Source organism: Sus scrofa, chromosome 16 (genome assembly GCF_000003025.6).
Source record: "Sus scrofa isolate TJ Tabasco breed Duroc chromosome 16, Sscrofa11.1, whole genome shotgun sequence".
NCBI classification, from domain to species: Eukaryota; Metazoa; Chordata; class Mammalia; order Artiodactyla; family Suidae; genus Sus; species Sus scrofa.
In genome coordinates, this window is record NC_010458.4 from 24,589,367 (window position 1) to 24,613,517 (window position 24,151).

General features: G+C 41.2%; 1 protein-coding gene across 5 annotated transcripts in view; it reads right to left on the reverse strand.

Annotated features, from left to right (window-relative positions):
- DAB2 (DAB2, clathrin adaptor protein) overlaps positions 1,272 to 24,151 on the reverse strand; it is a 186,300-nt gene continuing 163,420 nt past the window's right edge. For 3 of the 5 annotated variants that reach the window (XM_021076650.1, XM_021076651.1, XM_021076649.1), the window contains 12 exons: positions 24,047 to 24,145; positions 21,681 to 21,812; positions 21,131 to 21,211; positions 20,414 to 20,440; positions 20,110 to 20,163; positions 19,634 to 19,696; positions 13,015 to 13,668; positions 11,870 to 12,029; positions 6,307 to 6,939; positions 5,205 to 5,314; positions 4,574 to 4,644; positions 1,272 to 3,020 (listed from right to left, as the gene is read on the reverse strand). In XM_021076650.1, coding sequence (XP_020932309.1) covers positions 4,579 to 4,644; positions 5,205 to 5,314; positions 6,307 to 6,939; positions 11,870 to 12,029; positions 13,015 to 13,668; positions 19,634 to 19,696; positions 20,110 to 20,163; positions 20,414 to 20,440; positions 21,131 to 21,211; positions 21,681 to 21,812; positions 24,047 to 24,145 — 2,079 coding nt within the window. In that variant the 3' untranslated portion in view covers positions 1,272 to 3,020; positions 4,574 to 4,578. The remainder of the gene's footprint in view (positions 3,021 to 4,573; positions 4,645 to 5,204; positions 5,315 to 6,306; positions 6,940 to 11,869; positions 12,030 to 13,014; positions 13,669 to 19,633; positions 19,697 to 20,109; positions 20,164 to 20,413; positions 20,441 to 21,130; positions 21,212 to 21,680; positions 21,813 to 24,046; positions 24,146 to 24,151) is intronic. The other 2 variants (XM_021076652.1, XM_021076653.1) reach the window with 2 other exon arrangements.

The following is a 24,151-nucleotide window of genomic DNA, read 5'->3' on the forward strand; positions in this document are numbered from 1 at the left end:
ATGTTGGGAAAAATGGTAAAGCCCTTCACAAATGCAAACTTATCTTGAGGAAAGTAATACTTTCTCCCTTTGTCTTGCTTATATGTGAGGAATTGGGAGGCACGCTGGCTTAAAGTTCAGTGTTTAGCTTAGATCTATGAGACGCCTAAATGAAACCTTCTTCAGGGATAACAGGGTTACCCCAAGAGCTGAACTTGCAGCCCGCTGAACATCACTGCTACTAAAGACTCTGAAAAGGAGGTCTGTTTTCACTTTGCAGGGACACTTCAGTAAGCACCTCCTTCTGCTGGGTCAACAGAAGTTCCTACTGCACTTAAGTTAGTGTTATCCCCTTGCACACATGAGCAAGGGTTAATCTCTGGTAAGATCTTGCTTAAGCCACATGGAAATATCACTGAGGTTCAGTGGCTTAGATATACTGCAGAGCATCCAGATAAGCCAGATAACTTGTGCAACATGCTCTTAGCAGCAGCCTTCTCCAGCTCATCTGTGGCTTAGTGGAAGCTGCTTATGTGTGGAGACTGTTTCTCTGTATTCTATTCATTGTTGCCAGAAAGACACCAAATGTTTCAGTTAAGGGGAAAGGTAAGGCAATATTGCCAAACACCCCATAACAGTAAATGTCTATCAATGACACCTACCCCGCCAAGTTCATCTTATTCCTTAGAGAAGTCAAAGTTAATACCAAGACTTCTATGCTCAAGCAAGGTCGGCCTTAGGGTCATCTTCCCTGTGGCTCTAGGTCTTCTTGAAATGAATGAGAGCCTTGAACTTTTAAACAGGGGAGAGTGTTTAAGAGTGTCCTAGCGCTAAGGACATTTCATCGTTGCTCTACCCACCTCATTCAGAAGCTCTCCTGAGTCGTCTACGCCAGCATGGACCAGCTCACACAGTTGTGTTTCGATGAGGTTAGACAGGGCCGAAGAGAGAATAGGGTAGACAAAGGGTAAAAGGCAGGAATCAAGAATTCACTGATGAATTTTTATACTAGACATAATTGAGGTTGTTCTGGCATAGGTCTTATCCACTGGACTCCCATTAAACTTCTAGGGACGCAGTATGTATAGGTCTGAGAGAGGAAAACAGAGGCTTAAAAGACATCAGATAGTAATTTTCCTGTGGTTCTCTTTCACGGATTTCCACATTTTCATTTTTGTGCCAATCCAGAATGTATTACAACTAGCATTTGGTCACCTTATACTGGTATATTCTTATGCCTTGAGCCTATTACATCAGCTCAAGCAGAGGTCAAATAAACTGATGGTAACACATGAGATTCTGCATTCCAATTTATTGAAATGAGTAAATTTATAGCTTTCTTTGCATACAGAAAAGTGCACAAGAAAAGTATGTACAAAACAATTGTGTGGCTGGTCATCACTTTAAAACTTTTTCTACTTTCCAAAATTCAACTACCTAGAAATAACTGCCTCCAGTTTAGCACATTTAGGTATTTGGACATATAAAATATTTTTTCAAGTCTGTGTTGATAACGACTGAGTAGGAAGTCAGGTGGAAATTGATGCCATACACGATCAGCTATTACCAATAAACAGAAAACAACAGGACTTCAGCTTGGACTACTTGGGGCTAATCACAGGAGGTTCCAGAGGCCACCCTCTTGTTTAGAACCTGAGCAGTCACCCTCTTCTTCCATCTAAGGATAACATTGTATGTGGCTGATTAATATCCACAAGAACCTGAGCACTAGGGGTCAAGAGACAACATAAAAAGACCCGACATAAGACAAAACAAAACACAACTCATTACGGCAAGAACATACCCTTCAGAACTGTGCCAACAATAGGACTGAAAATGAACTGGGAAAGTTTCCAAGGTTATGAGGAGAAAAATATTGCAGACATTAGATTTTTGACGATAAAATCAAACACTTGTTTTACAGCATCCTACCCCCACCCCCATTTATCTTCCTACTAACTATGGCATCAAGAAAATTTTCCAGTTACTTGAGAAAGGTCTGGCATGACCCCAAATAAGCACCTAATATATTTGGCACTATCACATTTAACTCTGTGATGTGTTGCTCTTCGGAATACAGTCTTTCCTTCCTTGCTGAGTTGAGTTCAATTTTTCTTCAACATTAACTGCTGTTGAGGAACTTCAGCTCAAGAGGATGGCCTCCTATTCCACAGAGAGGATAAAGGTTGTGCCCACTTGCAAGTTATTGGGATTAGAGATTACTGAGAAGGTAGAGGCTTCAGATCTGTCAATCATTTGTCTTTGCTTTTGTTTTTTTCCCCCATAAAACCCCGTAGTTAGTGAAAGAGAGGTAATTTTATATGAACCTAGGAGCAAAAATGACCGAAAAGAGAATCGGAGGGAAAAGGAGGGGAGAGATGAGAAAGGGTTTTCCCTCATTTGCATCTCCAGCCAGCAAAAGGCTGGAGAAAGATAGATCTTGCCCCTGAGAAGAGAATAATCTTCAAAAACAAGCTATACCTTTAAAAAGGTTCTTAGGTGTGTCAGATTCCAAAGTCCCTAAGGAAAAACTGGACTTGCTTCCATTTTACTTTAAGAATTCTAAGTGATGGTTTGAAGCAAGATTTTAAAAAGGTGCCTTGTTCTGCTACAATCTTTAGGTTCTATGCTCTGAAACAGAACCCCCAAACACTTTGAATAATGAGGATTTTAAAATTTATTCAAAACAGTATGATCTGAGGGGTTGATGTGGTTGCGTTGCCCAACCAGAGGGTGCATGGCAAAGTGTTCTAGAAAGTTCTAGGGACACAATAGGCAAGGGTTCAAATAGGGAAACTACTTCATTTACATTTAAGCTAGAGAGTTTAGGTTCTTAATTTATTTAAAGCCATAGATTCAGCTTAGCTAAACAGAAAGCAGAAGGCATGCTACAAGTGGAAGAGACAGCAAGAAATAAGGCAACAGATAATATGTCAAAGCTAGAACAAGGGCAGAGGTCAGGACTTGTCTGCTTATTAGCTTTGTCCTTGACTACTAAGGCCAACCTTTTTGTTCCTCTGGATAGTCAGCAGGCCAAGTTCCTAGAGAAGTATGGAGAAGAAAAAAAACCCTGGTTAGAAGTTTTTGATTGAGGATCAAGGTACTCAATCATGTCGTTATTCAAAATGTCAGTATCTCCTGGGACTGATTCAAGAGGCTTTGATGAGATAACGGATTGTAGAACCTTAACGAACTGATTAACACAAGTGCTCAATAATGTTAGCTATTTTCTCCCCTGACAGTTCTCCTCCCCACCAACCCCCAATATAAATTTAGTAGCTTAACCAAAATTATCCTTCCTTCATGACCTAAAGAAGAAAGGGCCTCCAAAAAGAATTCTCATCAATTCAATTTAGTGCAAGTAATCCTCCTAGGCTTTTAGTGGAGTTTATTCCTTTCTATTGGTTCCTGTATGCCTCCCCTGGAGAAGAGGGAAGAATGTGTCTGCAAGACTTCCAGCCCTTCAATATATTCAATATATTCCACTGCTTGATTAACATCAGCCATCATCTGGATGTTTGTAAAAATGAAGCATTTTCTCAGCACTGAGGGGGATTCCTTTGGGCTGGGGTCCAGGAATTTGCCTTTGTGGTTACCTCACTCAGGTCTCTGAAATTGGTTTTATGGAAAAGCACTTTAAGAAACACTGTAATTACAGAAGTGGGGTGAGGTGCAAATAAACTCAAATCTCATTTTTGGTATCAGATTTCAGATATTCACCTCTTTAAAATGATTAAATTCTAGATGGATCAAGACATAGTTTAGCAGTCTCACTTGAATGGGGGCAAGACTGAAAAAAAAGTGGGTTTGGGTTCTTTTCATTCTTCTTGTTTGCCCCTTCCAGCTATACTCTACCTCCTGTAACATGCAGATAAACCTCTCCTCCACTAACTTCAATCTTTGAAGATTAGATAAAATTGTTTCCACTCACTGTTGAGAAAGACACACCCACTCCCCACCCCCTCCTGCCCCTTCCCAGGTCTCTACCTACAGTGGTTAAATAACTCACCAAGGACAAAACCCACTAGCGGACTCATCTGAACTTAGACTGCTCTTGAAGGAGATATGGGCAGCTGTCACTTCTTTTGGATTTAATACCACCACACTGTGGCAAACTAATTTTGAGGCCCCTCACAAAGAAATACACATAGATTTGAGAGGCAGATGTGTTGTGATCATTATCTGTTTGGCAGACCTGGTTGGTGGCTTCAGAAGGTCTTCAGATTTTGAAGCTTCTATAGAGAACCAAGTGATTACTAGGAAGCTTTGCAATCACTTCAATACGAAGGTCAAACATCCAGAAGGCTGTTATGTGTTATACTGAGTTTTACTTCTCTATAGAAGTGAAATATCAAAAACACAGGATGATAGAAATCCATATGCATATGAGTAAACCACTGATTTTTATATGTATAAGAATCCTATTCATAAATGCCCAGCCTAGTCATTAGTGAATTAAATATAGATTTCCATGTCTTTTACTTTTACATTACAGAGATTTAACTTCTTCCCAGATCTAAAATTAAAATTTCACCCTTACCCTCTGTGACACCCTTCCCCACCAAACCTAAGCTTAATAGGATCATCTACTTACAGGAGTTAGGCAAAAGGATTTCCAAACGGGTCCCTATATACATCGGAAGATGTGGGTTGAGGAGAAGCCATCTACGGAGATAAAAGCATCTTGTCAATAACTATAATTGCAATAAAAAAACACCTAAAATTTTGACTTCTCAAATTCCTTTAAATATCATTTAGGTCATAGACGAATCAGATGGTATAAGTGTCTATGAAGATTTGTGTTTGCCTGCTTGTGACTGGTGATGCATATTTGTTATTTACATCAAAACCAAGATTTAGAATTATGTTTGCCTTCTCCCAAATATAAAATACTATTTTTATGAGCTAAATAGTCATGGGTGGAAAATTAGGAACTTAAATATCTGAAAGATTTTTAAAGATAGTATCTCGGCTCAATTTTTTTTTTTTTTAAGTGAGATAAAAGGACTTTTTATATGAGGTTTGTTTCTCCAGTTCAGGAGAGTAGTTCCTGCAAAAATAATCTTTCCCCAGTTTGAGCTGATGTTTACACTGTGCTGGTTCTCAATGGTAAATCATATTCAAATGTCCTTTACAGACAAAGAGACAAGCAGGGTTAGTTCAAGGGGCAGTAACTCTATGTGGCATGTACTTGGGAACAATGGCTCCTAGCAGGCGATACTTACAGAGGCTTGTGATGAACGGAAAGGATCTTTAGAGAAGGGGTTCTCAAATGCAGTGTCAGCGGATTTGGTAACTGGCAGGGCACCTTGTCTGGGAGCTGGCTTTGGCAGTTCTAGAAGGTGAAAAAGCAGTCAGTAGACAAGTTTTCCCCAAATACGTACACAAGTCCTCCAGTCAGGCTTATCTTGGAAATCGAGTTCCATACTTTTGAAACTGACATCTGTGGAACAAAAATCACTACCACATCCTGGGACTCTGGGTGATTATTACAGGCAAATTCATCCCTTCTTGGAAGAGGAAGCCATGCACATTCATTTGAAGTGGCAGAGCTTCAGAATTACCTCACTTAAAAGCACCTACACGGCAAAGCTTCATTAAGCCTTGAGGCCAATTCAGAAAAAAAGGCTCCGAGAGATTAACTCACTCTGAAGACTAGTCAGCTAATACAGTATAGCTAGCATTCAAATGCTGGTTGCATGTCAAAGCCCTTTCTTTCTTCTACACTTTTTAAGCTTTCCTTGTTAGATGAGTAGTATAGTCCATACATACCTACTCATGAAAATCAGTCCTTTTCACACAGCCCTCCAGGTGTCACAACCCATTGAATTACAGTAGCTCTTGGCAGCCTTTTAAAAAACCGTCACAAGAGTTTGTATCTACTAAGTCCAAACTAGTAGATGCAAACTATTGCATTTGGAGTGGATAAGCAATGAGGTCCTGCTGTACACCACAGGGAACTATATCCAATTGCTTGTGATGGAACATGATGGAAGATAATATGAGATAAAGAGTGTATATATATATATATATCTGGATCACTTTGCTGTACAGCAGAAACTGAGAGAACATTGTTAATCAACTACAATAAAATTTTTTTTAAAAAAGAATTGTCACAAGATGGCAGCATTGGGCCAGCCCCTAGAAACAGCTAAGGTAAACAGTTAACTCGATAAGGTTGTCTCCATGATGCCTGATAAACAACAACAAAAAAAGCAAGAGTAAGGCTCCTGGTGGGTTGGAAGAGGGTTCTTCTGAGGGACTCTGCGGGCCCACACGACAGTGAAAGACTTGTTGATCCAGCTGACAGAGAAGTAGGGAGCTTACCATTGATCTTTCTCAACAGCTGATTAGCGTCAAAGTCATCATGGTCTGCATTCTCCTGAGGAATGCCAACTTTGTTGTTGAAATAACTGGAGAAGGCACTTGAAGTCCCAGAGGAATTCTGTTCTCCCTTCCTGGCTGGCACCGTAGGTGGCTGCCGCAGCTGGAGGTCCTTAAACATTTCTTTCACTTCTTTGACTTCTTTGTCCCCAAGTGGGTCCAAGGCAACGAAGGCATCGCTGGAGATGTCCTTTGGAGGGCCAGTTCTGGGAGGTGGTTGGGGTGGAGAGGCCAGGAGAGAGGACAGCATGGGAGAGGGCTGGGCTGACACAGCAGGAGCTGGAAAAACATTGCTCTGAAAAGGATTTCCCAGAGGGCTGGTTGATGACCAAGTATTAGGTGCTACAGATGCCGGTGGGCCCCACACTACAGGAGCTGGAGGGGACGTTGAGGCTGCAAAGGATGAAGGTTGGTTCCAACCTGGAACCGTTGGGCTTGTGGTATAGACAATGGGCTGACTGAATCCTGAAGGCTGACCAGCCATCATAGCACCCGTGACCATTGAAGTGGACTGACTGAAGACTAAAGACGCTGGGTTCCATGGTCCTGCCTGAGCAGGGATAACTGGCACACCACCTAAAGGAAGGAAGTGGAAGAAAGGACTTACCGGGAGACCAGCGTGAAGTGCACTCTTGAGTTTCAGAAAGCACAGCTCTCCTGAGAGCATTTATAGAGCGCATTTACTTGCCAAACCTTTATTAAGACTTGAGGCTGACATGGATTTTATCAGATGACATGGCCCTAAAGATTATTTAAGCTGTGGTGAGCATTTAAATGCTGCTTGCATTTTGAAGCCCTTTCTTTCTACCACACCTTTCACTTTCCTTATTAGATGGGTAATACAATCCATAAGTACGTAGTCATAAAAAAATGAGCCCTTCTCCTAAGTACATTGGTATAACTCAAACAGGCAGAACAGAGCCTGTCAATAGCATGAACCTATATGTTGAGTAAATACATTTACACATATAAACTGTGCTGATTAGGAAGTAGTTAATTAAGATAACCCATTGGATACTCTTGAGTCATTGATTTAATTTTTTCATTTGGCAACTGGCTCATGTCCAGAGTCTTATGGAAACCAGCTATCAGGCATGTGTCTAAGGCTTTAACACACTTGCATCCCAAAGAAACCATTTCAAAGTTTCCTTGCTTTTAAATGCTGCCAAGGTTGACACAGTTACATAAAAGGATGATAAAATTTGGTTGATGCCAAGACAGTTTTAGACTTTTATATTTAAAAATGGAGGAAAGGCTGGTTATCCTGGGAGAGCTGTTTCAAATAAAAGTGCTTCCTGCCATGTGTCACTCACAAAACTTTGCCAGAAGTTAGAAGAGATTATTTAAAAGAGGAAGAGAAGAAGAGGAGATAAAGTGAAGCAAGAAATCCTCTTGCAATGTAACTACCTGGCTGTGTCCAGGCATCTGCTCTTTATGGGGGAACAGATCTAGCACCTGCATCCTTGCCATGTTGATTCATAATTAGTTAAATCACTAAAATCCAGGTCTCTCCAATGTTAGCCCCATCTTCTTCTTCTTCTTTTTTAAACATGCTCTATATTCATTTATTTATTTATAATTAATTAATAAATTATTTTGGCCATGCCCCAGGCATGCAGAAGTCCCCTGGGCCAGGGATTAAACCCACACCATAGCAGTGACCCAGGCCACAGCAGTGACAATGCTGGATCTTAACCACTAGGCCACCAAGAGACTCCAGCCCCTGTCTTCTTGAGAAGCTCATTCCCCACATCTTTTTCTAACACATAGGACATTTTCTCTTCTGCCTCCTCCCATGTATATTAATGACCCATTAAACCATCACCACTAACAGAAAACCTAAATTCAGCCTCATACCTATTCACAAATGATGCTCTGCTCTCAAAACCTATCTGCTTTGAGCTTTGGAGCAAAACATTCTTTTCTTTTTTTTTTCCTTTGCTAAGTTTTATTGAAGTATAGCTGATTGGAGCAGAGCATTCTTTATGTAGGAAAGTTTTCTAACCAATGTAGGAAAAGGCCTTAAAACTCTGGTTAGGAATGTTTTTGTTTCCAGAGTGAGAAATATTTTGAAAATGGTGTTCAGGAACTGATGAAACAAGACATTCTATCTTGAATTTTTCTTAGGATTGGAGACAGGGTGTTACTTGATTCAACTCTGTCATCATGAACACTAGCTATCTGGCCATGAACACAGGTGTGCTCACAGAGAGTGGTGTGGATCAGAAAGAGGCATCTTGCTAAACTAACATGCTTATTTTTGAGGAAAGGCAACTAGATAAAAGAATACTAATTGTTAAAATTGGGAAGGTCACAGTCTGTGATATCTAGAGATAAAACTCAGGCATACCACCTCCAAATCTAGCGCCCTATCCTCCTGTTCTGTATCCTTTGCATCAAGGAACAGAACTCTATTTTTTATTGGAATGTTAATTCAAAAAGTTATTATACATATTCAGAAATTAGACCTCATTTACACTCAAGAATATACATACAGGCAGACCTCAAAGATATCGCGTGGTTGGTCCCAAACCACTGCCGTAAAGGGAATATGGCAATAAAGTGAGTCACAAATTTTTTTGGCTTTCCAATGAATATAAAAGTTATTTTTACACTATATGGTAGTCTATTAAATGTGTACTAGCGTTTTGTCTAAAAAAACCCAATGTACACAGAGTTTCTGTTGTGGCGTAGCAGAAACAAATCCGACTAGGAACCATGAGGTTTCGGGTTCGATCCCTGGCCTCACCCAGTGGGTTCAGGATCTGACATTGCTATGAGCTGTGGTGTAGGCTCAGATCCGGCATTGCTGTGGCTCTGGCATAGGCTGGTGGCTACAGCTCCAATTAGACCCTAGCCTGGGAACCTCCATATGCCGTGGGCGCAGCCCTTAAAGACAAAAAAAAAAAAAAAAAAAAAAAAAAACCCAACAATAACAGAATCCCTCCCAAAAAACAAATAAAAAAACAAAAAACAATCTACATACCTTAATTTAAAAACACTTTATTGTTAAAAAATGCTAACCATCATCTGAGCCTTCAGTAAGTCATAACCTTTTTGCAACAGTAACATCACAGATCATCAGTCACAGATCAATATAAGAATAATTAAAAAGTTTGAAATATTGCAGGAATTGGCAAACTGTGACAGGGAGACATGAGGTGAGCAAATGCTATTGGAAAAATGGTGCTGATAGACTTGCTCGAGGGCTGCCACAAACCTTCAATTGTAAAAAACTATCTCCAAAGCACAATAGAATGAAGTGCATGGAATAAAACGAGGTATGCCTGTATTTCTTTCACAACCAATCAAGGGAAAAATTCTCTTCGATTCTATAATAAAGGCTTCTAGAAGTGGGTTGAGTTTGAACGAAGTTACGGCTAGCATTTAAAAACACATTATTTAAACTTTATTAACTGAAGCCAGAGTCATTCACTAATGATTCACATCAATTAACTGTGCAAACTGGGTAGAGTTTTGTCATCTTTCGTGGTGGATGACTTGTCTTCCCTTAGGAAAATGTGTGGCTTTAGTCATAGATGGCATTAATGGGAATGGCAGTAAAAGAGAAAAATATATTGCCAGGAATGAAACAGTGTATACTTCGTGTATACTCCCGGTGTATACTTAGGGCAGCCTTCCTTCACATCTATCAGATTCCATGCACTGGGTTTTCAAGATCCTCAAGGCCCCACTGTAGAAAGTAGAGGCAGAAGGTAAGGAAAAAGAAAGTGTGGGTACGAAAAGTTACTTTTAGTATCTCCTGATACTAGATTAAAACACAGGGCAGCCAGTCAAAGCCAAAGGCCCAGCTTTCTACCATGCCCTTTCCCCACCCCCAGTTCTCCAAGGAGACAGTCGCCCAGCTGGGCCAGACCTACAACCTTCCATGGCTTGGCTGAGGATCCCTGCTAGTGGACAGGGGCTATACTGTAGGGCTCAGTCTGAGTCCTATGTCCAAACCTGGAAGACTCATCAGTATTCTGCAGTTGTCTACCCCAAGGCCTCCACAGGGGCACCTCGCCAGAAAGCTTCACTTCGTCTGAATAAATTAACAGTTATAGGTCCAGCTGTATTTTCAGTCTGACTTGTTAAATATTGGCTATAAAAATTCTTCAGAGCATTGATATCAGACTACAAAGCTCTGTGAAGTGATCTAGTGGCAGGCACTGCAGGCAGACTCTCTGCCCTTCTGCAGGGAAAGCACCATGCAGATCACTCAGGGGTACAGGAAAAAGAGATACAGAAAGGGGCAGACCCCAAGGATAGGAAGGGCTCAGGGAGAGTCTCCTGGTGGTGCAGATGCAAGTATAGACCTGAAACGAGTTGGCTTCTCACCCCCGAAGGGATTTCAGCCGCTCAGCAGTTGGGAAACTACCCCTCTCTTGCCACCATCCTCCAGATAGGATTGAACAGATTTAATGTGACAGAACCAAAATATTTTCCTTTGCAGGAAAACAGCAGGAACAAAGAGCCCTGATGATCGACTCTGCAGGAGGCAGAGAAAACCAAGATCCCTGGTCAAATTTTATAAAACAGGAACCCAGAGTCCCTCTTCATCTATAGCCACTCTCAACCCCCTCCCAAGGCGGAGTCCATTTGGAGCTTGTAGAGATGCCAAGAAGTGGAAAAACAAAGAGAACCCCCAGCAGGACGGCAACGACTATTGTTGAGGATTCTGAAGACTGTACCGTGGAGGCTGCGGGCAAAGAGGGGCAGGACCAGCCCTCAGCCTAGTGGCCTTTCCCCAGTGTCCTGCCACAGAGTGGCTTACATGAGCTAATGACACATCTTTGAATGACGGCAGTAGCACTTTGTAGGTATCTGATAAAATTCCATCTCTTCCCTTGTTTCCGTGTTCTTTTCAACTTCAAGTTTCTATACTTATCTTTTTACTCCAGCAACAGACTCAACTGGCCAAAATATTAGCAAGGAGTTGCTAAGGCTCCAGTAGAGAGACTGATCAGGATATCTTTTCAGTTTCACACCCACCACATGCCTAGGAATAGAGCTGGGCTCAGAACCCCGGGACTTTCGTTCAGACTTACGCTTGCTTCAGGTTTAACTTGGGGTAAATATCCTTTCCAAGAGGGCTAGTCGTTTCATAGGGGCTAGAGCTTCCATTTAGTAATGGCAAATTACATGGAAGACATGCATGTAGCTACTTTTTCAAATCGAGACAATGGCCAAGGCTCTCTCAGCCTTAGTGAAGCTGGTCTGAGTTCCAGAATCCTTACAACTGTCTTCAGTAAGCCAGGAGCAGTTGGTTCAGGTGAGGGGAATACTGAAAATGGACTTCTTCTCACATGCCAACTCAAGGAGCCAAATTCCAGTTAACAAGTGGAGAGTACCAAATGGGGGTGGTTACAGAGGTAAAAGCTCCCCAGGATGCTCAAATCATATGCCGCAGGAAACTCTATGGCTAGGAAGTGCTTTCTTCCTCTGAATTGTCATCTTACGAGTGAAAGTAACAGAGATAAACCTAACTGCATCTCTAGACACCTACCTAGACCCACAAGGGGCCCCAATGGGGCAGAAACACTTGTTTTGAAGAGATCCAGAGGGTTGGTCTGTAGGGTTGCAGGTTGTCCTGTAGATGTCTGGCCTGGAGGTTCTGAGACAGGAGGAGCAAAGATGTCTGATGCAAGTAAGTCTTTTGCTGGAGACTGACAAGGCAGAGAGGGACACAGAGTAGTTATTTAGTAACAGAGAAATACAGTTCTTTTCTCTTCCCTACTCTGTGCTCTGAATTTGGGAGCACCAAAAGAAAAACTTTTCCCCCTTTTTGATAAATGACTACAAAAACCAAATAGATAGGGGGAAAAAAAAAAAAAAGACACAGATCCCGGCAACAGACAGAATATTGGGTCTTGGTGTGAATGCAATGGAGGCCTCTCAGAGTGAAGTCTATTTTGCTCATTTACACATTTGAATCTGTCTGGTCTCCTTATCAGCTGAAAGCGTGAAGCTGGGAAAGGAAGGACAACTATAAGTACATGGCCTAAATATTTTGGTCTTTCTCCTGGATTTAAATCATTCTGCAAGAAGGTAATACAGGAGTCTAATCATTATTAGGTCAGCTTGCATATTCCAATGAGATTTTTTCAAATGAAACTTATATAAACCACATTTTAAATTGCTTTTGAAGGAAGTGGCAATAATAAACATATAAGTTTCTCTTAAGACAATGGATTACTCAGTCATTAGTCAGAGGAGACAAACTCAAGAATTTTACACCACCATCTTGGACGTGAACGCAGTATGAGGGGGCGTGGGGCGTGTATTAGTATGGGGAAGGTACACAAGGAATCACAGGAGCCCTTGCCCTCCCCTCCCAGAACACGATGATCAAACTTACCAGAGGTACAGAAGCATAGCAGCATTAAAAATGGAAAAACTCGTGTTTAGTTAATAATACGTGACAAGACATGCAAACGGAAAGCAGGCTGTGACAAACACTGCCGAGCGAGAAGCTTAAAAAGGGTGCCGATTAGAGGCAAGTATTCCTGGAGAACGATGTGCCTTATCCCACCTTCTATTTTACAGCCACACAGGAAACTATAATAGCAGCAGGAAAGCGAGCTTGCATCACACCACCCTTTGGTACCGAACATGCATTCTGCCAATGGATATGTGGAGAAGACAATTCACCTTAGCAGTCCTTCTGCCTCTTCCTGGTTTGGTACTTTGTGGAGGTGGGATAATGGCTATGGAGTCATGTGGTGAGGACTGGACAGAGCTTTCCAAGTCCTGCTTTACGCCATTCGGGACGGGCAGTCCTTGGGGAGGGCTTCCCACAAAAGGGTTCGGGGAGGATTTGGTATGGAGGCCGTTCTGTTCTCTTTCAGACACCCCATTGTGAGTTCTCACTGCTGGCTGTGTTTGCGGACTTGATAAGGGCCACGGGCCTGCCTGCGCTTCCTGTTTGCCAGTCCGGTTAGAGATCTGGTCAAATTGCTGCCCAAAGTAATCAACATCCCCGTTCAGGGGCCCATTACTCAGAGGGGTGGCCGAGCTACTCAAATTCTCTTTCTTCTGATCTGAAGATTTGAGAGAATCGGACGAAGAGGGTGTCGATTGGTCTGGCTGTGCAAAAGGATCGTCACGGAAAGGATCAGGATTAGGGGTGGGAAAGAAGTTGAGATTGGCAGAAAAGGCATTTTCAGGCAAGAAAGACGCCTGAGGCTTTGGTCGAGGAAGAGAACAGGAGGTGATGCCATTTGTTAAGAATAGATTTTCTTGTAAAGAATTCTGATTGGTGTCGATTTCAGAGTTTAGATCCACTAACAGGATATCTTTGCTTTCCTAGCACATTTGGAAAGAAAGAAAAAAAAAAGAGTGTTAGTCCACGTTGTGACTTTAAATAAGAAAGACCAGGATTATCAAAATTTCCATTAGACTTCTGTCCTACAGGTTGACCATTACCTCTTCCCGACAGATCTCCAAGTGCATTGTTTACTAGATGCAGAATAGGTCCTCCCTGCCCCTCCTGGGTCCTTTTAATTAAGTTTCAACTTCATTGGCCCTTCATTAAGTGAAATCTTGCTGTTGTTTACTTTATTCATGTCCCCTTCACCCTTTCATTCTGGCTGACTTCATAATTGTGGTTGTTGCAATTCATGCCTTTGAAAGTCTTCAAGGGAATTGACTTTATGTTACTCTAAGCGGTGATCTAACTATATTAAGCATGAAAGAAATGACCTCAGAAGCCTAGCCCAATCTCCTACCTGATGCACAGTCCCTTCTATTATACCCCTGGAGTCACGTAACATCCCTTCTTTTAAATGAGCAAATTCCCTGGCTGATGTCTTCATCTTTTATAGTTCTGGTTATAATATCGTTTAAGGTCAAATATTTCACTGCAACTGGTCTTTCCTCTAGGGGAGGCAAAAAAGATTTTCCCCTCCCATCACAGCCTGCTAGGTATGCCTCTTTAAAAACTCAAGGATCTTTTTGAAGCTGTTGCCAAATTGAGTCTCAAATCTTCATCATCCTAGTCTCTCCCCTGGACATACCCTTCTGTCCATGTCCTTCTAAGAAGGTGGTACTCAACATACTGATATAATCTAACAGAATCTATCACATTAACCTCTCATATTTGTGCCTTTTTTCAGAATACAGCTTAGAGTTACCAGTGTTGTGACAGTAATCTCATCTACTTAGTGGGTACATTCAAGTAATTTTTAACTCATCTTTAATTTATGCATAAGGAAACCCTTATATAGAAAGTGGAGATAAGGGTTTAAGAGTTAATTTGTAGGACATAGCAAATGCATAACTCTACAAATTCTAATCCTTTTCTATCATTTTTCAGGTAGGTTAATTATTTGGACTCAGGAATTCCTGTTGTGGCGCAATGGAAATGAATCTGGCTAGGAACCATGAGGTTGCAGGTTTGATCCCTGGCCTTGCTCAGCGGGTTAAGGATCTGGTGTTGCTGTGACCTGTGGTGTAGGCTGTAGATGTGGCTTGGATCCAGCATTGCTCTGGCTGTGGTGTAGGCTGGCATCTGTAGCTCCGATTGGACCCCTATCGTGGGAGCCTCCATATGCCGTGCATTCGGCCCTAAAAAGCCAAAAAAAGAAAAAAAAGAAAAAAAAAAAAGAAAAAGAAATTATTTGGATTCTGAGCTATCGGAGAAGACATCCTTCTCGGCATAAAAGCAGCAAATTTGATAAACCTGACGTGTCTTTATTCAGGTCAATGACACAACTAATTAGGATTCACCCTGGGATATAGATGTCATACTGACAGACCTTCCTTCTGACTGACTTTGATCAATTAAATAATTAACTGCGCTAGCTACAGAAGAATATAAACAATAAAAACCACCTAGCTGAAATGGAAGTTAGTTTTCTAGCATTGTCCTTGGCTGACTACTGAACATTCTGGTCATCGGGACAATGATCAAGACGACCTCAAGGGGACATAAAATCTCAAACTAGTTTTTTTAAAAAAAGAGAGAGAGACTAAATAGGCCTCCTTGGCTTTAAAAGAATAATTCTTTTTTTTAAATTTAGGTCCTAAATCAGACTTAATTAGTATTCTACCATCTTCCTTTACTGTTTGGTATAAAGACACAATTTTTAGAAGCCAAAATTTCTCTTTATAACCAGAAGAACTTGTCAGAAGACAGCTTGTAATTAAAAAAATTTTTTTTAAATCAAAGGAATTGATTGGAAGACTTCTTAATGGAGGGATCTTTAATAATCAAAAGGTAGGACAAAACGTATTACGAAAGCTTGTGATTGCAATATTTATTCATTTATTATGAGCCACCTCTGGGTTAGAACAGTTGGGTGTTCACAGCTGGTAGAGTTCTCCTTCAAATACTTGAGAAGAAGTTCTGAGGACACCAAACAGGAACCACAATGTTAGGCTTCTGAATAGCCACCCTATAAGTAAAATGTATAAGGCTCTCCTCAGGTTGAGTTTGTTGTTAATCCAGGATTAAGAGTCGAGCTCCACAGACTGCAACTGAAAGATATAAGACTCCTCATCCACCCCCTTGGTCAGAATTTCATTAATTCTTTGTGGGACTGTAAACACTGCACCCACTTGGCTGACATGTGAGCTCCTGAGAGATGAGGATTCGATGAATGTGAAAGAAATATAGTCTCTGCTCTTAAGGGGTTCCAATAAGAGGGGCAAACAGACAACCAAGGAGGTGTCAGGGCAGGCAAGGTTTTCATTGCTGAGTACCATAGACTGGTTCTTCTCCAGGTAGCTCACCTTGCCTAACCATTCCAGCCTACCAAATCCTGGACCTCCCTACTCAAAGCCTTCAGCGGCTTCTGGCCACTGCCCTATATTAAAACAAGCTTCATTAGCCAGACTTTCAAAATGACCCACAATGGTATCTCATTTACTTTTAGCCTAACTACTCTCTATTTTCCTATATACTTCAAAGACCCAATTCAAGTACAGATTCTTTTTTTTTGTCTTTTTGCCATTTCTTGGGCCGTACCAGTGGCATATGGAGGTTCCCAGGTTAGGGGTCAAATCAGAACTGTAGCCACAGGCCTATGCCAGAGCCACGAGTTGCATCTGCGACCTACACCACAGCACATGGCAACGCCAGATCCTTAACTCACTGAGCAAGGCCAGGGATCGAACCTGCAACCTCATGGTTCCTAGTCGGATTTGTTAACCACTGCGCCACGACGGGAACTCCTCAAGTTCAGAATCTTTACAAAGTACTTCCCCATCGACCCTTCTATTCAGCTTCACTGTGCCCACCCATGGCATCTTATGTACACACTATGCTTTGAATCCTCATCTCATCCTCGCACCAGATTTGATGGGGGAACCACATCTTTTGTTCTTTTCATAATGGCCATGCTTTTAAATAGTGAATTTAAAAAAGTTAGGGATCGTGTCTTTTTGTTCTTTGTTTTCCTTTTTTTTCAATTGGTTTTTCAAGAAATATGGGAAAATATTATTCAAGTGGTTTTCTGATTTAAAAAAATTGCATTCTAGATGATGCCGCTTAGTTTGCAATATGAGCTTTATCTGAAATGCAAAAAGCTGTTCTGTATAAATGTTGGGGGAGGGACAGAAGGGACAGGGAACCACTAACAAAGTCTAGGTAATTCTAGGTAATTTAGATTTCTGCCTCTTTTCTTTTCTTCCTTCCTTCCTTCCTTTTTTTTTTTTTTTTTTTTTTTTTCTTTTTAGGGCTGCACCCTTGGCATATGGAAGTTCCCAGGCTAGGGGCTGAATAAGAGCTATAGTTGCCAGCCTACACCACAGCTCACAGTAACGCCAGATCCTTAATCCACTGAGGGGCCAGGGATCAAACCTGCATCCTCGTGGATACTAGTTGGGTTCATTACCACTGAGCCATGACGGGAACTCCAGATTTCTGCCTCTTTTCATCTCTTCTAGAGCAACTGTGGTGAGATTTCAAAATTTTTAAATATGCTGGTTTTATTGAGTAGAGATAAATCTATTTTGCCACCTATGAATATGAAGTCAGTATGTAAGAACACACTGGCAAAGTCTAATTAGCACTCCTAGCATTCTTTTACTCAGCAGATAGCATCACTTTGATGGTATTTTTATCATTCTGATTTAGTATTAGTTTAATTGAAACTTGCATTTTATTTCTATTTACCAAAAATTCTTAGAATGCATGAAATTTAATGTAAATGAGACTCAGGATTACTCATGTTGTTTTTCATTTCCTTTTTTAGAACTTTCTAGAAGTCTACAGAAGGAGATTAAATAGTGCTTCCTCGCCTATCCCAGTAGAATTCTACATTAGAGCTTGAGTGTTTTGATCTATTTCAATATACTACTTGCAGGTTTTTGTTTTTGTTTTTTTTTTGTCGTTGTTTGTTTCTTTTTTTCCTTTTTGGCCACACCTGCAGCATGTGGAAATTCCCGAACCAGAGATCAAAGTGGTGCCACAGCAGCAACCCCAGCCGCTGCAGTGACAGTGCTGGATCCCTAACCTGCTGCACCACAAGGGAACTCCATAATATACTTCTTGTTTGAAAATCAGTTATGCTTGGAAAAAGGTCATTCAGATATCAATTTACTTTGGGAAAGAAGCTACTCATGGAGGAGAGGGCAGAGTTGCCTAGGAATCTAAAAGCCCAGATCTAGGATGGGCCTTTTAGGATTTTCTAATCTGCTATTTCAAAACATTTATCCTTATAATGGTAACAAACGTTATGAAGAATGAAAGGTTTTATAGACAAATGAGTTAGGACTCACTGCTTGAAAGAACATTAAACAGGCTTCTCTATTGCAGGTTTTTAGGACCTCTCAAACGCTATATTAAGCACTGTGAATCTCTTGCAGTTGGGAGCAGAGAAGAGTGTCTGCATGCCCTGGTACTCCACATCTCACCGGGCCTGGGCATTTGTGTGAAATTTCACAGGCCTGCCATTCTCTGCGAGACCCCGGCAAGTGAGATTTTTATCCAGCCCTCAATCTGCTGTCCCTTTAATTCCGATGACCCTCTTGGTCAAGAGGCTTGCCCGATAAGTCGCTGTTGGAAGAAACTCCTAGATAGACATTCTCCCCATCGTTCTAGACTGTTGCCTTTTTGTCTAGTTATTTCCCTCTATTCAAGTCCAGAAACTCACTTACTCAGAGGCATTATCTGAACCTCTAGACGAGATAAATACCTTGTGACATCAACTGTTAGGCTTTGGGATTAGTTTTAAGGTTAGCCTCCCTGCTAGACAGTAAACTCCATGATGTCACTGACATTATGAATCTCAATACTGTGTCCTGCTAATAGCAGGTACTCAAGAAACTGTTAAATAAATAAAATAAACTGTAAGAAGTCTTTCAAAATTACGAGTGTTCCTGTCGTGAAGCAGCGGAAACAAATCTGACTAGAAACCACGAGGTTGCAGGTTCTATCCCTGGCCTCACTCAGAGGGTTAAGGATCTGGCGTTGCCGTGAGCTGTGATGTAGGTCGAAGATGTGGCTCAGATCCTACATTTCTCAGGTTATGGTGTAGGCCAGCAGCTGTAGCTCCAACTTCACCCCTAGCCTGGGAACCTCCATATGCTGCGGGTGTGGCCCTAAAAAGCAAAACAAAACAAAAATACCCCCCCCCCCCCAAAATCATGAGTAACTTCACTTGAGGCTTGTTTTGGAAGGTCTGAGCTTCAGGCTTAAGCCTTGAAACTGGACCTTTGGTTGAGTAAACCAGTCTTTTTGAATCAACATTTCCTCATCTGTAAAGGGAAATACTGCTCCATTCTCACCGAGTTGTTATGGATCAATTCATAAGAAGACGCGACACACTATAATATCCTGTAGAGAATGAGTGACTTTAACAAAGACAAGCTTTGGTTAAACATAACTGAGCCTCTTGTTTATTTTAAGTCTTACTTTACACCAAGCTTATGCTGCTAAATCAAACAGAAAGAAAACAAAAATGAAGAGGCCAGGAGTCTATATAGTTAGACATCTAACAAACATATTTCCTTCAAGTAGGCTTATACCATGGATTAATATTCAGCTCCTCCTTCTGATCCCAAGTAATACCAAGATGGACTACATTGCCTGACCCGTTGCTCAGATTTAACTTCTAAGCAATATTAATGTATCTGAAGTAATGCTGATAGGCTCCCATGGTGATTTACGATAACAAATTTGTTCTAGTAGCCATTTACACTTTATGTGGAAAAAAATCAGCAGTCACCTTCCTAGTTTCAATGAAATGCTCAAGATTTCCAGTTAATTGCCAATTTGAGTTATAGATGTCATTTCCATTACATTGCAAATTTAAAAACAGACACTTACTGTTGGACTACTTAGGTCGGGAGGTGTAGACATGTCCCCAAACAAATCCATCTGGTCAACACCCTTAAAAAAGTATTTGGATTAGATTCAGATGTGTCTATTAAAAATGATTACTTTGTATATTGTTGTAATTGTTTCCTAAACTAAAATTTAGGAAAATAACTGTCACAATTGGATTTTCACTTAACTAATACAGATTTGATATTAGACTATTTAGGTCAGGAAGTGTAGACATGTCCCCAAACAAATCCATCTCATTCAAACTTTTAAAAAAGTATTTGGATTAGATTCAGAAGTGTTTACTAAAAGATTACTTTGTATATTGACATAAATGTTACGCTCATGTTTTGGGAAAGAGTTATCACAATTGGATATTCATACAAATTCAATACAGATTTGGCATTAGCAATATCTTTAGGAAGTAAAGCCTGTGCTCAGGTAAGCAAGAATCATTAAAAAAAAAATCACATACATACCAGTTTCAGTTTGCAAGGCTGGTCATCAAGATTCATTAGGGCCTCACTCCCATTCTGAAAAGATGGCAAATATTAAAGGTCTAGTTGGCAACTTTTCCATACCTAGTTTAATTTCCTAGCGTACTGGCTTGCTAAGCAGTTAAGATTTCAGCACTAATCATCCTACTGCACATTTTTCCATGACCAGAGGTGTCATGAACACACAGTAATTAACCAGGAAGGATGCATGCTTGGGGAAGGTGGCAAAAAAGGGCTTGTAACATCACACATGCATAAGTCGCAAGAAGTAAAGATGCTGTGTTACCTCTACTGCTTTGTTGGCTTCTTCCATCTGAAAAGGAAGGACACAAATTCAATGACCTTAGTAAATGACAGGAACACATATACTTATGAGTTCATAGGCATAGGGCAAGACAGCAGACTCTTGGCATACTATTTCTGTCCTACATTCCCCTCCCTTTTTCATAGCAATACTGGATTTGAATAGAGTTATTGGACCTGTTATTCCTGTAATAGTCCTTAGAATCAATGTGAAGTTTGCAGGGAGAAAGGACAAGTGTCAGGGACTAGAAATCAGAAGGGCCTAACTATAACACCCATCCACTCCCCTGTTTGGAAGAACAGAAAATATATTTCTTTACTTTCTATACTTGGAAGAGCCACATTGAAGCCAACTCTCCAGACAGGCCATATGCTCAGATCTGCTTTTTTTTTTTTTTTTTTTTTTTTTTCCTTTTTAGGGCTGTGCCCATGGCATATGAAAGTTCCCAGGCTAGGGGTCAAATTGGAGCTGTAGCTGCCAGCCTATGCCATAGCCACAGCAACGAAGAATCTGAGCTGCACCTGCGACCCACACCATAGCTGATGGCAACGCTGGATCCTTAACCCACTGAGTGAGGCCAGGGATCCAACCCACAACCTCATGGATACTAGTCGGATTCATTTCTGCTGAGCCACAGTGGGAACACCCAGACATGATCCTGAGTATTGTCATAAGTTGAAGAGAGCCTGTAGTACTTGCCTTTTTCTTTTCTTCTTCCTTTTTCTTTACATTATAGATAACTTGGAAAAGGTCTTTAAGGTCAACGACTAATGGCTCTGCCTGAAGAAAGAGAAAGCATCTTTATCAGTACTTGAATCTTACTATTTTCTTCCCTTTGTCCCCCATTCATTCTGATTAGTACCGTTTTCTTCCTTTCTCTTAAAGCTTCTTACTACCCTCTTCTGGTTTGCGGAAGATACCCAACATCCCCTAGATATCTAAAGTATTTAGATAAAACAAGAAGCATCATGGTAATTTTCCAAATCCCTTCAAGATTTCTGGGAATAATTCACTACGTTCTAAAAGCAATGACCTTACAAGAAAGTCCACTCTAACAACTCTTGTGCCTCACACTACATGGGTAACAAAGACATTTAAAAGATTCCTTAGACCAGTTAAAGAGAGTCATCCTCTGAAGCACTGTTCAGTCCTCCTACATCCAACTGTTTCCAGCAGGCTCTCTAGTTGAGTGACAGATGCTCTTATGTTCAAGTTCCCCAGCAGGTATACCTCAAGGCAGAGAGCTTACCTGTTGCCCTGTTTTTATGGCAAAAAACTGGTGCTGGCCTTCTCCTCCACACACATAACCAAATGCCCGGTTGTCTGTCACATCACGGGCAATGAAAGAAATCTTATTTACTGGGTGTTCATGCTCTATTACCTAAAAGAAAGAACATCAGAAATGATTTATTGAGAAAGTGAGAATATTTGTGGGCTAGTACAACTACGCACCAGATACCTCGGCATATGTGAAAAGGCTAAAACATTTGAAGATTTTTTTTGTTCTTATTTGAAGGCCACTGCTACATTTATCCTTGCTAGGAAGGGCTCCAAAGGGGGGGAACCCCAAAACTAACAATAAAGGGTCAGAAACAGAAATGGAAAGAATGATCTTTCTTAAAATATCTTTTTTTTTTTTTTTTGTCTTTTGTCTTTTTGTTGTTGTTGTTGCTATTTCTTGGGCCGCTCCCGCGGCATATGGAGGTTCCCAGGCTAGGGGTTGAATCGGAGCTGTAGCCGCCGGCCTACGCCAGAGCCACAGCAACTCGGGATCCAAGCTGCATCTGCAACCTACACCACAGCTCACGGCAACACCGGATGGTTAACCCACTGAGCAAGGGCAGGGACCGAACCCGCAACCTCATGGTTCCTAGTTGGATTCGTTAACCACTGCGCCACGACGGGAACTCCAAAATATCTATTCTTGATTTTCTCCATCCCAAAGACATGATGCCTCAGCAGAAGCAATCAAGACTTTCTAAAGCAAAGATGGGACATATAACTTCTACAGCATTCCAAGTAGGTCTACTTTCCTGACACAAAGACAAAGTCAAGTGCACGGCTTAACCAAGCCAGAGGAAGGTTCACAGAGAGCCTTTGACAACAGCTCAGCGTGGCCAGGGAACCATCCTAAGTATTATTGGGACAATTATCCCCAGTACATTCTGCAAGTTACCAAAAGCTGCCATCCGGTATTTGTCACCATCACATAGAGGTCCATGTCATTTTCCAGGAGTTCCATGTGGCAGGGGTTTATTGGTTTAGTGGTGCCTTCCCCTCTATTCTTCGCCCACCCTTTCTATGCATTCTGTCAAGTAGACAGTAGAGCTCAACTCTTCAGGGATATATGTGGGTGTGTGGGATGTGTCTTGGCTTTTGGTTCCAAACACCTAGGGCTACTGAAAAGTTTATATTGAGCATTTTAGAAGTTTTGGGAGTGAGAGAATGCTGGTGAGGGAAACCTGCTGCCATTCTCTGGCAAGCTTGGGAAAACAAGAGTTGAAAGATAAGGGACAATGGAAACAGCAGTGTGGGAGGAGCAGCAGACTGAGTGAGCATGTATCAGGGCTCCAGGACCCTAAGTCTGAGCAACAGGTTTCACATATTAGATAAGGAGAATCTCTAGGAAGGGCTGAGGAGTAAGTAGAGGTCTTCTCACAGTATCTTATACAATAAAGTATTGTACCAAAATGAAAACATTTGAAGTGGATGAATTTGATGATGTTATATTGAGTAGAGGGAAAAAAAGGTCCCAGGAGACTTAAAGTATGATACCTTTTTTTTTTTTTTTTTTTTTTTTTTTTGCTTTTTAGGGCCATACTTGTGGCACATGGAGGTTCCCAGGTTAGGGGTCTGATCGGAGCTGTAGTTGTTGGCCTATGCCACAGCCACAGCAATGCCAGATCCGAGATGCAGCTGTGACCTGCACCACAGCTCATGACAACCCAACACTGGATCCTTAACCCACTGAGCAAGGCCAAGGATCGAACCTGTGTCCTCATGGATGCTAGTCAGATTTGTTAAACACTGAGCCATGATCTGGGATCTCCAGTATGATAGCTTTTTGATAAGGCCCAAACAAACAAAAAGTAAGCAAGACCATTCATGTGATAGAATAACAGCAACCACAGAAAATGAGCAAGGTTACATCTATGTGGGGAGGAGGAGGAAAAAGAGAAGAAGAAAAGGGGGTAGAATTAGTTAGCTAGTAAGTTCACATGTAACCAATATATTAAAATGAGACCCCTACATAGATCTATGATAGCATCACAAATAAGGAGTTAGGATTTATCTAGTTTTGTGTACCTGGTGTCCCCTAAATGCCCAATTGATATTTATAGCGCACCTATGTACATAGACTTGAGGTCCTCATCTATAATAGGAAATCAATTTCAAAATAAAGTACCTTGACTCCTTACCTCCTACCTCGTCTGTCTGTTCCTTTTTTTTTTTTTTTTTTTTTTTTTGCCTGTCACTGCTAGAGAAGTGCAGTAATATATACTATTCTTTTTCTTCCAGAAGTTTGAAAAGGCAAAATGGGAGCTGAAATTTATGTCACAAGTTATTTGTCAGACTCAGGTGGTCAGAAAAGTGTCAGTGAAAGTGAATTCTTACCCCAGTTTTCTCATCAATTATTTTTATTCCAGAAAGAGAAATGTTGACCCAGATCCTCTGTTTATGTTGTCCCTGAGACCGACCAGCGGCTGCCATTCCCTGACA